The sequence below is a fragment of the Thermobia domestica genome, chromosome 2 (genome assembly GCF_964235325.1).
Source record: "Thermobia domestica chromosome 2, izTheDome1.hap1.1, whole genome shotgun sequence".
NCBI lineage: Eukaryota > Metazoa > Arthropoda > Insecta > Zygentoma > Lepismatidae > Thermobia > Thermobia domestica.
The window spans coordinates 202,247,265-202,262,339 of record NC_137455.1 but is presented as its reverse complement, the minus strand read 5'-3'; the positions used below and the strand labels follow the sequence as shown (position 1 = coordinate 202,262,339).

At 34.0% G+C, this 15,075-nt stretch overlaps 1 protein-coding gene across 1 annotated transcript in view; it reads right to left on the bottom strand.

Moving 5' to 3' along the window:
* The window catches only part of bbg (PDZ domain-containing protein big bang), a 956,487-nt gene that overhangs the window by 5,644 nt on the left and 935,768 nt on the right, over positions 1-15,075 (bottom strand). Inside the window, exons 8-9 of the mRNA XM_081748413.1 lie at positions 12,442-12,595; positions 4,343-4,486 (exon numbers count right to left, since the gene is read on the bottom strand). Coding sequence (XP_081604539.1) covers positions 4,343-4,486; positions 12,442-12,595 — 298 coding nt within the window. The remainder of the gene's footprint in view (positions 1-4,342; positions 4,487-12,441; positions 12,596-15,075) is intronic.

Here is a 15,075-nt window from a genome sequence, read left to right as displayed (position 1 = left end):
GTTGAGTTAGTTGACAAACCGGCCAATTACAACATACGGCCATTGCTGGCAAGAGTTGGTTGGCCAACCGGACAGTTACAACTTAGGGTCATCGTTGGCAGTTGAGTTGTTGACAAACCTGCGAATTACAACGTAGGGCCATCGTTGGCAGTTGAGTTTGTTGGTAAACCGGCCAATTACAACGCAGGACCATCCTTGGCAGTTGAGTTGTTGATAAACCGGCCAATTACAACGTAGGCCATCGCTGGCAATTGAGTTGGTTGGCAAACCAGACAGTTACAACGTAGGGTCATCGTTGCCAGTTGAGTTGTTGACAAACCGGCCAATTACAATGTAAGGCCATCGTTGGCAGTTGGATTGGTTGGCAAACCGGCCAATTACAACGTAGAGCTATTGCTGGCAGTTAACCAGCCAAACGTTTCCCACTGTTGGGCCTACTGTATGCGCTACCAGGGCTTTGGATGTCGGGATAAGGGATACTCACACGGAAGGGGATTCACGATGCCGAGAAAAATTCATACATCTAAACTAGTTACCAATTAAAACTCAGTGTTCAAAAAGTTTTAAATTTATCAATTATTTTCGCGAAATGAGAGTAATTATACTGCTTCCGGCCCTAAAGATATTTATGAAATGACGTGAATTTAAAATGATTTATACAATTTTGGCTAAGTTTCGGTTTTTAGAAAACCTATTTATAAGCATTTTTTTTTATGAGTTTAGTATGACTTTTCAACAGCATTATGAGACCTTGACCTATAGTTTAACATGGCGTCGTGAGTACATGCACTTCCATCAAGAAATAGTAGTTCATTTCGAAACCCCTCAATCACTTCGATGAAAATGCGGCTTTCAACACTTGAGGCCAAAATAACTTAATCTGTTGGTAGCACGAAAATGCAGAATTGATCAAGTATACAAGGGATAAAGTGATAAATATTTTATTTTAGTATATTCGCATTTTTCAGTATAAAATAAATATAATGTTATGTGCTAATTTTGTGGATAATCGTCAAGATTCTTTTACAATCGAAGATTTACAGTTTTCCCCAAGTAGAAAACCACGCTACGCCACTGAAGCGAAACGAATATTGTGGAGTGCTTTACCCTTTATATTAGTATGTTGTGAATAAGACTGGATTCGCAAAGTCGCGCAAAAATCCTTTTGTGTTATTAAGCATTTAGCTACATCTTAAAATCATTTTTATAATTAAAGCTTAATATATCTCCAATATTTAATTATCTAGATTGCAATTATTTTTTTTATACTACTTAGATTTTATTCTGCTTTTTTTTTAAAAAAAATATTACTTTCTGCTAGTATGTAAGCAATAGGAAGAAGGAAGAACAAAAAGTTGCAATAAGCTTCAACAACACACTTACACCAAAGGATAATTACGAAGATCCGCTACAGATAAAAATCTCTCTCAACCGGATCTCACAGCCAATAATACTCTCTTTCCTCTCTCTCCTTGCTTTTTAAGTGAATATTACTTTCAAAATACAAAATCAGATTAAATCTTCAATAGCAATTCTTATGATAGTGGTAAAGAAATCATGTAATTATTTCTCTATAGTATAATACAATATTAGTGAGGAAACAAGAATGTTACATAGTATTTCTTTTTTCTTAAAAAAAAAGAAGAAGAAGATAGAATAGGAATTCATGTGCTGCAAACATTGCTTGTAATGAAAGCGACGATGAGAGAAAATGAAAAACAAAAGTTGTTGCAACAGGTCGGTCGAGGTAAAGGCAAAATTGCAGTTAGGAACATGAGGCGAAAAGAGTACATAAGCTTAATTCTATGGATGAAACCAGCAGTATGATTACGTTCTTGTTCCTCCCAACGTCAATGCATCTGTTTTTATTTTTCTACAATACACCATACACACACACAACATAATACACCATTCTCCTTCTCCATCACTCTGTGCCTGTGGCACAGGCCACGGCGGAAATTATGAAGCACTCATCCTTTCCCCTTTTCTTGCGTCTCTTGCCGATGGGTAAGTTGATGCACTTAAAAGCTCATACTGGTTCTACCAGAAGTGCAAGAGCGTGTGAACACGACTAGCTGCTTACAAAACCTTCCGTCCTCGTGGTTTTGGTTATCAAAGTCAGTGGGGAAACAATGGGGTACGCAGAATTTTATCAAGACGACCGGTGTTCAAGCTTCCAAGTTCATATCATTTCTAGATACGCGCGATTTTTGTACCAGATGGGTGAAAAATAACTAGGTATCGCGATTTCTTTATCGGATGAGTGAAAAATAATTAGGTATAGTAAATTTTGTATCAGATAGGTGAAAAATAACTAAGTATTTTTAATGCTTTATAAAACTTATAACATTACTGATTTGATATTGAAAACAGTGGCATAATATAAAGCACTCGATTAAGATTTCGCTTTGTCTGTTTCGCTTAGTTCAACCGTTAAGCGCTGGAAGCAGCACACGCAATGTAAACAAACACGGAGGACTGATTACCTGTTTATGAGCGAGCTCAGATCCCTGCGTGCTATCAAGTATGGGGATCGATCGTTTTAGGACAAAGACGGTGGGGTACAATGAATGAGGTGAATGCTACAATTCGTCCGGAAACAATTAAGACCTATTATAAAAAATTAATGACCACAGACTTTGTAAAAGACGTTAGAAAAAGTGTCCTTCCATTCACATCACAAGAGTTTAAAAAATGTTTATCCGCAACTCACACACTAGCCAGCTCATGAAATTAGGCTATCAAGGCATTCAATACATGTAGTTTAGCATTAAAAACTCAGTTTTTCCTCCATGGAAACCACATTATGTACAAGAGTTGAAATTCTAGGACTATGGCCGAAGGATGGAATTCGAGGAATTAATGCTGGCTTCGTATGAAGATTGGCCGTGGATTTACTAAATTATTTATGGGACTGCACTAAGAAGAAAGTATACAAGTATAAACTTCGCACAGTATAAGAACTGGAGACACGGATTCAAGAGGTTATTGCTAATATCTCAACGACCTCCTCGAGAAAAGTATCAATATGTAGCCTGGTCATATGAGAAAGTTGGTTGACCACATAGGTGCCTATGTTGATATTTAATACATTATTTTGTTTTCAGATGTAACGAAGGATACGTACACTTTTTTCTAATAAATCAAAATCAATATTATATAATTTATAAGTTTTTTAATATCTAGTTATTTTTCATCCACTCTGTATGCATAACGCAATGTGAGAAGAACGTGACGTAATATCTACAGCGCCAAAGACGGGGACTCTAGCGATTTTTTTCACGGGAAGCATATTATGCTACGGTATAATGATTATACTGGTAGTTTCTACTTAACTAATATTAATTACATGAACAGAATGCAATCGAATCTGTTCGTCAACAATAAATTTCAAGACTAAAGAATACAAGACAAAATCGCAGCATATAATTCAAAAGTAGTAAGTATCAGCAATTAAAAATTCAGCATTTTTTTTAAATATGCATTTATAAATTCTTTTGTTGTTCTCTTTTTAATTAACAATGAAGGAAAAGGAACACATTTAGTCAAAAAGTAAAGGACATAGGCTCTGTAGACATGGTATGAATTTCAATTTCTATTTCATAGTACTTATATCATTATCATCATAGGTACCCTGCCAATATTGGCAAGTCTCTTGCTGCAACTTTAGCGTCCTTCGCCCCCTCCTTTCTTTTCTGCCACCATACCCTCTAGCACGTCCCTCATGATACAGTTTTTTTTTTTTTCAGCCAATGTTCCAACCAGTCTCTCTTCCTCTTTTCAGTTACATCTAAAATTGTTCTTTCTTTTCCCATAATTTCTAATACCCTTTCATTCGTGTTCCGCTCGACCCAGCTACTCGTAATTCTCTTCATTCTTCTCCACACCTACATTTTGAAAATTTCCAGTCTTTTTCATCGCTTTACGTACTAAATAAAATACATTAAGATAACACAATAATAGTAATATACAGCAGCACTATCAATAACATGAATTTCCCACTATTACAATGAGAGCACAATGTTTGAACAGGAATTTACTTTCGGCGGCAACTGAATTACAGAAACATGATGCATTCTGCCCTACTTTGAGCGTTACTAATAGTAATGCTAGTTTTCGAAGATCTAAGTTCACATCTTTTAATTTCTATCCTGTGAGTTACAAATAAACAAATATATATATATATATATATATATATATATATATATATATATATATATATATATATATATATATATATATATTTGGTTTCACATTTACCTCATCCACATTTTACATTCAAACCCAGCAGGAAACAAAATCTTACAATTCTACTCTTCAACATAATTGAAATTAAACATACCTGTAAATATCTTCTTCACTGTCAGTGGTTTGTCACCTAGGGGCGAATCTTTTCCACCTTCTAAACTAAAACCTAGTCCGGCACCATCTTTGATAAGGGTTATGTACATTGGAGGACCACGTAGTACTGTGTCACTCGTGTTCTCTACAACAAAAGCCAAACAGTAAACATGAAATAAGATATAAAATATGCTTCATGCATAGATTGGAATCCAATATCACCTCCACATGTTTTTTTATATATATAATGTAAAATTTTAAATATTTTACAAAGAAAACTTGTAAAAAAATGCACAAATTGAAACACACCAACAAACTTTTAAATAGACTAACGTTGAACAAATGTTCATTACTTTTTAAAAATCATGTTCCATTAAATTAGTTTTTACTTTGTATTTCACATTAAGATTGAACCCGGGGCCACACCTATCTAGGTGCACGATACTTTGTGCTTGCTTACTTTGAGCTGGTGTAGGTCATGTGACACGAAACAATTAAGGACGTATTTCTAATACACATAATTTTGCTTGCCATGAGGATAGTGCATTAAAAACTGAATGCTTCAGTAAACTGCACAAGATCATGGCCTATAAAAATTTCAAGGTTTAATGTCGAACCGTTTACGAGATAGAAGTCATGTGTGTAAATCAATTGACTGAATGACTCACTCATCAAAGCCTACAAGGTACTTCTTGTAAACACAGAAACTTAAAATTTAGCACAAACGTAGTGTTTGAGATACACGTAACGAAATCGAAGACTCGAAATATAATCTTCTAAGGGCGGGAAAATTATTTTTTAAAAGCACAATAATTTTCTTTAAAAAATGGAAGGGCCACAGATATCAGAAAAGGAATGAGGGCCACAGATATCAGAAAAGGAATGATGATACACCTATTACTGTTGTGTTTCGCTCACTATTAGTTCTTTTTATTTCGAAAAATGATACAAGGCCTCTTATACCCTCTCACTCTACCATCAGAACATACGGCTTTATTCTTACACGAAATCAAATGTGAATTATTCTTGTACTTGCCACTCGTGTAAATCTACGAACTACGTTTGACACCTACACGGACTTTCCAAATAATTTTTGAAGAAATAAAAGAGGGGGGAAAATAACTGAAATTGAAGTGAAAATGAAAATGAAAACTTGCATTAAGCCGTTCCATGTGTAGATAATTTTACAGAAGTAAATTTCTACGAAGGTTTCATACTTTCGAAGCTTTACAATCTAGTCTCAGAGTTGCCTCATTAAGAGGTTCTAGTCCTGCTCTTATATTCTGTAAGCACATCGGGTAGAAGTGTGGTCTTACAAGGTACATTCGTGAAGTGTCCTCTCGGGATTTGTGTAAAACTGATTCAAATGCAAACTTTTTCGCGGCCCAATATGTATTTTACTAATTTTAGCGGCCCATACCGGTAATTTGCATATTTATGGGTCTTCATATATTCGGAATTCAATCATACACTACTATAACGTTCGGGCACAAAATTGCTCTTAGATACATTAATTGCTCGTAATTGAGGGACATAAATCTCAATTACGAGTTAACATAATTTCTCTTCTATAAAAGGAATATTGTAACTCTCTTGGTCGGTACTAAGTTTACTTATTATAGTTTAATGTTCGTCACTTAAGAGAAAAACAAAAAATCGCATTAAGGCAAGGTCATCTTTTAAAAAACGGTCAAACTATCAGACCATCAGTAAAGAAAGACTGTTATTATTATGCGGGTCTCCAAAACAATTTCAGGTCACTGTTAAACACATGCACATTACATTATCCGTTCTGCTCGTGCAAGTATACATTTTATAAGAAAGTTTACAAAAAACAGTTTTTGTTCTCACTAGCAGCGCGGTTAAAATTTTGTTCTAACAATGGACAAGACACATTTTATGCATATCGCTTTGTGAGGAGTCGAAATAAGTTATGTTTTTAATCTGTTACATTATGAAGTGAACTATATTGTGTACAACGTAAACAACACCAATTGATTATGAACACAAAAATCCAATTTTTACCACATAATAATTTTGCTTGATATTTTTATCATTTTGATTTTTAGTTTAGCGTCCCTTTCAGTAGCGAAATACGAAACGTGGACCTACAGCTTAACGTGAAATCCGAACATGAGCTCCCTCCGGGAATCGAACCCGGGTTTACCACGCTAACCGCTTAGCCACGAAGAAGTTCAACTGTTTTAGATATTCAGGCATCATTGGTTCATAATCGTGGTTCACAATCCTGGTTACTGACTATCACTATACATTCCGAAATGATGCCATCAACTTATGGAAAGCCAGAAAATTTTCAAATTGAAATAACATTGCGAGAGCGGAATCCTAAATATCATGTACCCTTTTATGTACAAGTTAGGGGCTATTGCTTATCCAGTGAATCTTCTTTGGCAATAGAATTACTGATTCGTGTAATCGCAATCAAAATTAGAAATAAGGAAAAATCTTGAACAATTCATCTACGATTTATTTGTGTTTCAAGAGCTTCACAGAGAAGAGACTGGTAATATTAAATATAAGAAGAGATAGTTCTACTTTTGGCAATAGTAAATTTTAAAAAAACTGTACGAGGACAGTGATGACCGTCATAAATTAACTTTTTTTTTTAAAAAAAAAAATATCTTTCTTTATCCTTAGAATGAACATTATGGGAAAAAGGAGAGGAAAAAAATGTACCGTAACCGTCCGTGAGCACAAATTTATGTTAAAGGACATCACTATAAAATGGAGATCATAAAAAACATGAGAATACGGCAATGTATTTGAGTATAACGATTCACAGCTTGTTAGGAGGACAACACCGAAAGAGCCGAACCAAGACATCTGCCTAAGACGTTTCATACCTTTGCAAATCGAAAAGTCTTTTTTTTTCTACGCTGTTTCATTCTTTCTTTTTCTTTTTTTTTTAAATTTTCCTTCGTAGGCCGGTGTAACAGCCGGTGATATCTATTTTGCCAGGTGTGAAGCGCTACGAATGAAAGGGAGTAACATAAATACCATCAACAATCTCTGTTCTTTTTCTAATCTCTCCATGGAATGAAGGAACTAAGAAAAAAAAAAGGGTGAATGAGCCTAAAGAATTGTGCAAAAGCAAAAACAAAAGCAGTTCAAAGACCTTGAGAAGTTAACCATTGCGCTTTTTTCTTTTCTTTTTTTTAAAACATTTTTCTAATAGTTCTTTTATAGGCTTCTTCACCTTACACACTCTACGTTTGCACTTGGCATATTTTTCATCCCAGTTCTCCTAATGTGACACTCCATAACATTTATAATTACCAGTTCGGTCCATTGTAGAAGATCCTCATGTTGTAGATTAGTGGCAGGGTGAGATTTCAAAGCGAATAGGAAGCCAAGTGGGATGTTGACAGCTAGAGCCTTTTACTTTATTCGCCGACGTAATTCACGTATACTTGTTATGGTTATATCCGGTCTTTCCTCTCAGAAACCGGGAACGTGAAAACTTTATTATTATTACTATTATTATCTTAATTAAAACACATGGTCAAAGATTTCATAATATATACTACTTTCTTGTTTCCAATTATTATATGAATAAACGCTAGAATATATGAATACACGAAAAATGAAATGGGATAAAAACATTTCTTATATATATATTCAACGTCCAATGCCTTTAGGCTAATATCGATAACTTTAACTAACTGGTTCATACTAGCTTTGCTGTCTTAAATAACTTAAACTAGAAATACAAATCATTGAATAAGCAACGTTTATTTAAAAGTAATAAATGTAACAGTTTCGTCAACTAACTGAACATCTTGGTTTCATCAAACACCGTAACGTTGTCTGTCTATAACCTTACAGTGTCTAATGAATCCAATATGTTCAGTTAGTTGGCGAAACTATTACACATTTATTATTTTTAAATAAACCTTGCTTTATTCAATGATTTGTATTTCTAGTTTAAGTTACGATAATTTAATAACATTACAACCAGTAGCATAGCTTGAGGGCTTAGAGAGGTTTTGTCTCCATATGTGTAATGATTTTTACAATATTATTAGCGTTTAATAGAAAAAAAAGTTTTGTCCAAAAAATGAGTCATAAGCCAACCAATAAATCTTAATGAGTTGAACAAAATGATATGGGCGAGTGTAAATAATCTCCATGCGTAGTTTTTGAGAAAATTAAAAAAAACGAACTTTTTGTAAATGTAATAATTGATGTACGATAATCATGATAAATAAAAGACATACATGAATCAATAAATTACATTGAACTAAACAAAAATGACATGCTTGAGGGGTACAGTCTCATGTACAGTTTTCGAGAAATCGAGAAAAATGAAATTTTATGACGTTAAAAAGTAGTCTTATTTCGTTCATTGCCAATTAGATACAGTTGATAGTTCTTTTTTTAAATTCTGCTGCAATATTTATTTATTTATTTATTTATTGGTGTACTGTATATGGAAATATATACACCATTAAGCAGAAAACTATCTATTGTTGTTTGATTTCTCCTAACAGTGACGTACATACTACTTGTAACATGATACTTGTTAAACTAAGTTTTGATTTCTCTTAACAGTGACGTATATACTACTGGTAACATGATAAGATATTTGTTTAAATAACTTTTGATAGATAAAAAACAAATTCAATTGTTAGCTCCTCCTTCCTCAATATAGTCCTACTAAATACATCGCTATATTTATCTTTGGCAAATTTTGACAGGTCTAAGTGTATTACCAGTATATTACGTATTACTCATATGTACTATTTCGAATTACTTAATTGGTTCCCGGTATTACTTAATTATTGGATTCGATTCCTGGTGGGAGAGCACAAAATTTCAAATTTCACAATCATTCACTTCAACTAACCATCCGTTTCTTTAGCCTAAAGGGCATAACCATGGGAAATAAACCTCCACTAAAAAATCAAACGACAATGTACATCACATGATAATATATTACCTATTCAGCTGCTCAGAAATCTTTATTGCATACAATAAGTCTCGAAGAAACTTAACAGTTCCCTCTGTTACATAACCATAATATTGTATACGCAGATCTGTAGCAAAGGTGCAAACAAAAAACATGAAACTTACGAGTTGAGAGTTATTTTATATCTATAATTATCTATGTCTATAATTATTAGTATTAATATTTTATGTTGATAGTATTTTATAATGGTTTGGTGCTACTGAAATGTCCGTATTTACGTCTGGTCCTTCTCCGGAATGCAACAAATGAATGGACCGAGTTACCCGTAAGGCGTCACATTCTTCGTACTTGTTCAGAAAACTGCTGGGATGCCCAATTTGTCAAAAGTCAGTGTGTTACTGAGCAGGCTCGTATGAAAGTGGTTCACGGAAAACAACACAATTGCCAGTGATTTTCCTTTACGTGTTTCAACTGGAGCATTCTGCATATCTAACCGCGAAAAAAACATCAACAGTGCATTTAGGCTAGGAGTGGTAAATGAACACACCATACGCTGTTGGTCGATTAAATTCCATGGTAATGCCGTGCAAGCAGCCTATCAGTAGACGAAACTTTTTTGCAACAATTTTGATATTTTGTAGCATGAATCATCTCAATTTTCGCATTTATGTCGCATTAATTATCACAATTTTCGCATTTATTTTTTAAAATGTAGCACAAGTTTCTTTCTTTCAACATGGTACGTGTAAACAGTATATTTTTGGTAGTAAGGTGTATCTAATACAAAAATGAGGATATACCTTGATTAGGTGCACATTCTAGCTAATGTATTAAGTGTAATATAGAAATTAATGTAAAAATCTAAATACTTCCTCGAACTTCATCCTTAGTTAAAGGATAACATGCACCAAGACATTACCAATCTTATTTTAAGTTTGTTCTCCTGTCAGTAACAATTATGTTATACTTGGAAAAGAATTTCTCAACATTAACACTCGAGACTGCCAACCATATTGAACATAACGAGCTGGCAGCAAAAGACCTGTAGTTAACTTTTAAATTGTTTAACAATGATACAATGTCAACTTCCTTATCCTTACTGTTGAGAACTTCAATAACCTTACTTTTAAGTTCACGGTAAGCAACCAACAGATGAACATTTTCATCACAAAACACAGTCAACGATTTAAACAGTTCAGTTTTGTTGATGTCTACATCTTTATGAAGTGAAACAGTTTCTGGATCAAATAACTCGCAGAGCTTTTCGTAAATTCTCCACACAGAATTGTCGTCACTTGCTTGCTTGTAATTTTGCTGCTTCATCAATACTTTTAACACGCAGGTTTTCAACTTTACTTCAACTTCAACCTGGTGAGAAGCACTATCCTTTTTAATTAATTCTGCAGTAGCAGACCCAATGTTTCCTGCTTGAGCTAACTCAAATTTATTTCACAAGTTTTTTGCTTTTTCTCGACAATTAGGTGAGCATAAGAGTAGTTGGACCCTCCTACTTCCTTAGTCAGTTTGAGTAACAGCACTTCCACGTTCACTGACAAATGATGCTTGCACTTGAACCTCAAGCTTGCCTTTTTTATTATTGCTAAAATCTTCTAGCCACTGACTTACATGAGATGATGAACTTTCAATTGTTTTGAAAAATTCTTGTAATTTGAAAAATATTTTCACTTACATACGAAATAACTTCAAACCGACTTCCCCACCTCGGTAAAACTGGCTCAGGAAACAAAGGCGGATGATTCCCTGGGATAGTAGTATCTAAGTGTTTCCGATAAGCACTTTTAACCTTTCTTGAGTTATGAAACACAGCTTTTGTTTGGGTAACCAAAGCATTTGACTTTTTCAGTTCCTTTTGAAAAACATTACCAACTAAATTAAATTTGTGAGCCCAACAAGTAATGTGAAGTAGTTAAATAATATTGGAAATGCGCTTTTTAGTTATTATTAGTAATAATTAGCAAAAATTCCACTTTTTCGCTTTTATTCGCATTTATCGCAAGTAATTCCGAATTTCGAAAAAAATCGCTATAATATAAAGTCTTTTTCTGAAACGAAAAGTTTGAGGTTTTCTGAAAGATATACACATCTTTTTAACGTTTCGCACATATCGCATTAGCGAAAGAGCTTCGTCTCTACCTATCAGCAATGTGTTCTGTAATTGCAATAAATTAGGCTACACCATACCAGTGTCATCAGGCGCGGTTCCATTCAATCGGTAAAGTAAAATAGTTGGACTCCTGGATGCCGCATGAGTTTGCACCGGACAATAAGCATCGACATCTGGAGGACAGCTATCTAAGTATACGGAGTAACCGGGAAGGTTTCCTTCATGCTCGTTGTCATTTTTCGGTATATATATATATATATATATATATATATATATATATATATATATATATATATATATATATATATATATATATATATACATATAAATCTGTTATGACAATCGTAAACGGTCAGAAAGGAGAGTAATTGGATCATGATCAACATCCAGAAAGATATCTTCAACTACCTCTCTACCCCTTTTCTCAGGCGACGTGAAAACTTCAATGTAGTTCGCTGAAGTCCATTAAATGCACTGCAAATTTGTTCATACGAATCCAGCAATGGTCAACAGACATAGTGTTCTCATGTTGCACGATAACGCTGTTGCGCAAATGACGGTGCAGGCTCTCAATGAGTTCCAGTATGAACCCCTCTCCACCCACTGTATTCTCCAGACATATATATCTCCCACCGACTACCACCAGCATCTCGATTTTGATAGGAAAGAGTTTTCTTGATGATTGGACGATGCAAAATGCGGTTGAGGTTTCTTAGCATCCCCGACTTCTTTCGTCAGACCATCCCAGACTTCTTTCACAGAAATCGTTGACTAAGCAATGGTAGCATTGTATATTTGGACCCGGAAACTCTTCACTAACCACTATTACAGTTTTCATTTGTTTTGAGGTTTTGAAAGTGACACACGTTATTCGGCATTTCAATTGCACCAACCTTATACATGACTTTAGTTATATTCGATGAATTAAATACACAGTTACAAACAAAATGTACTACATAAGGAATATTTACCACATATTTAATTCCTTAAGGAATTCCGTTGTCGTTTATTGATTAGAAAGAGAAATAAACAAAAGTTATCTTACCTGTTGTGGGAACGATTCCCGAATCAGTTGGTTGCTCTAAAATTCTAGGAGGTCTACTAATAGACGATCTGGGCAAGGTTGCTACAGGTTCATCCACAGAATCTTGTGTTGAATCCGATCTGCATACAACCAGTACCACTTCTGGCCTTGGAGCCTGAAAATAAAATAATAATAGAAATTACTACTACTCCTAGAATAGATACTGAATAGATATTACTTCTTCATAAAGCGTTTTTGCTGAAGAAAAATGTGTACAATTGGTAAAATATTGTGTTTGATATTTAATATTTGTATTGAACAAGTTAAAATGAATATCGAGTGCGCCTTTTAGTACGAGATGTTCTCGATTTAACTCCCAATGGAGAGACAATTTTTGTAGATGAATCAGTTTACATTACTAATTTCCGGGGTCTATACGGTCAGAAATAATAGAGACAGTAGTCGACGTGCTGACCACACATCATGCAATTAAAAACATCTAGATGACCATAACCTTTCAAAGGATGCAACCCCAGAGAGTCTAATTTCTGTTACAATATACGTAAAATATGAAATCTCTTTTCGTGCTTTACTTGAAGTCAGCACAACGCAGTAAATAAATAAATAAATAAATACAAATAGTTAAAACATAGAACAAAGTAAGCAAAATAGTAAAGTGCATAATGAAACTTGAGAAACTGCCTTTCAGTTAATCATAAATCTCATTTGATTCGTGGGCGCGGGTTCGATTCTTGATTTATGTTCAATAAATACATTAAATTAGGCCATCTTCGGCTAACCTTTCTCTTTCACTTGGGAAAAATATAGTTAATGAGAGTATGACCAACAAAACAATATACAACCATAATTTGTTACACTTTCAAACACTTTAGCCGGAAAATTATTACAACGCGTATAGAGAAAAGTCTTCCATAGCACGTTAAGTATAATTTCTTTTAGATAAGATAGCAAGCATATCAATAATGTTCGCTCAACTACGAAAAAGAATATCTTTTTCACGTGACTTAACAAAGGAAAGTGCTGTTTTATTCTCTTGTGCATATGATTACATACATGACCCTTTTATTTATAAGAAAAGACTACAGCAGGAAGCGAAGGACATATTTGATTTACAATCCACTTGTTTGTATTAAAAGCAGTGTATATAAGGACCCTCATCCTACACACATGCACATATGATGATGATGATAAGTTACATCCACCCAAGTGTTTCAGAGAAATTAATAATGGTACTTGTCTTATAAACTTCCAAGGTTTTTTTTTTTTTTTTTTTTTTTTTTTTAAACTACAGCCCTAGGGAAGGTTATCTAAGAATACTATTGTTATCTTTTATTTCATGCATACATTTCTTTCCGCCTGCCATATTATCTATATTTGTCAATAATTTATATGACTTCTTGTTCACATATATTGTTGAATAGTGAAAGGATTTGCTTTTCTTTATGGGAGAAAAAATTGAAACATTATCGTCCATACAACATTCCACAATTTTAGAACCCGGAACTAGGTTAATAGAACTCGAACATCTATATATAATATTTTTTTACAATGCACGATTTAGATTAGTTTCATGGTGTATAAAACAAGACAACTAAAAAGCTGAACAAATTGTTGTCTAATGCATTTTATATTAGTATTTTGTTAAAAATCATTTATCGTCATTATAGACCGTGGAAAATTGTCGGAAACATTGTATTAATAAGAGAATATACGTTTCAGTTTATTTATTGAATATTTATGACGAATAATTACAGTAAGCTCTATGTTCAATTCCCTGTCAACTTACAAAAAAAAAAGTATTATTTTTTCTCTTTCTCTTTCTTACTTTCTTACTTTAAGTAACGGAGCACTCACTGATGATGATTTCCATATTAGATCCTTTTCTCATTGAAGTCAATAGGGATTTCTCCTCAATATTGTCGTTAAAAAATGTGCATTTTCATGTAGTTTTCTTAACACGTGTACATATTTATTTCAAACAGATACATTTTAAACATACTAAAAGTGTGTTTAATAGGATAATTTGCATATCTGAGCTCTTCTAATTCAATGAAGTTTGTAGACACGGTGTGCAACGGATTCCGTGTATTGAAGTAACAATGATTTGAAATTGGTAAAATTAAGTTACTAGGTGGAATGGGTTGGGATTAGACCACTGAACAGTATGTAGGAGTTTAATTTCGGAAATGTACCTGCAGATGGTAGAGCTTTTTGGTACGCATCATTGCACTGCATTTGAATGGGAATGTTGAACTTTCTTTTCCAATTTATTTGAAAGTTCGGATATATATAACATACCATTGTCTTCCTTCGAGCTCCTGAAATTATTTTGAACTTAAACTTTTTTACGAATTTGAACACAAATCGTACTTTTCTGTAGCGCAATGATGTGATGTACTAATATATATAAAGTTTAACGTCCTACGATTACGCACAGAGGCTAAGCGAAACGCTAATGATGAGATGGATGCTAACGGTGGAATGAAGTAAGTTGTGGAAACAGATAAAACCCCGCAAAAAGCCACGCATACGGTGTCTGTCCACCACAAAGTTCACTTTGTAAGGGCTGGGATCGAACCAGGGACCCCATGCATAAGAGAAGAATGCTCTATCACTGAGTCACCGCGGCCCCAA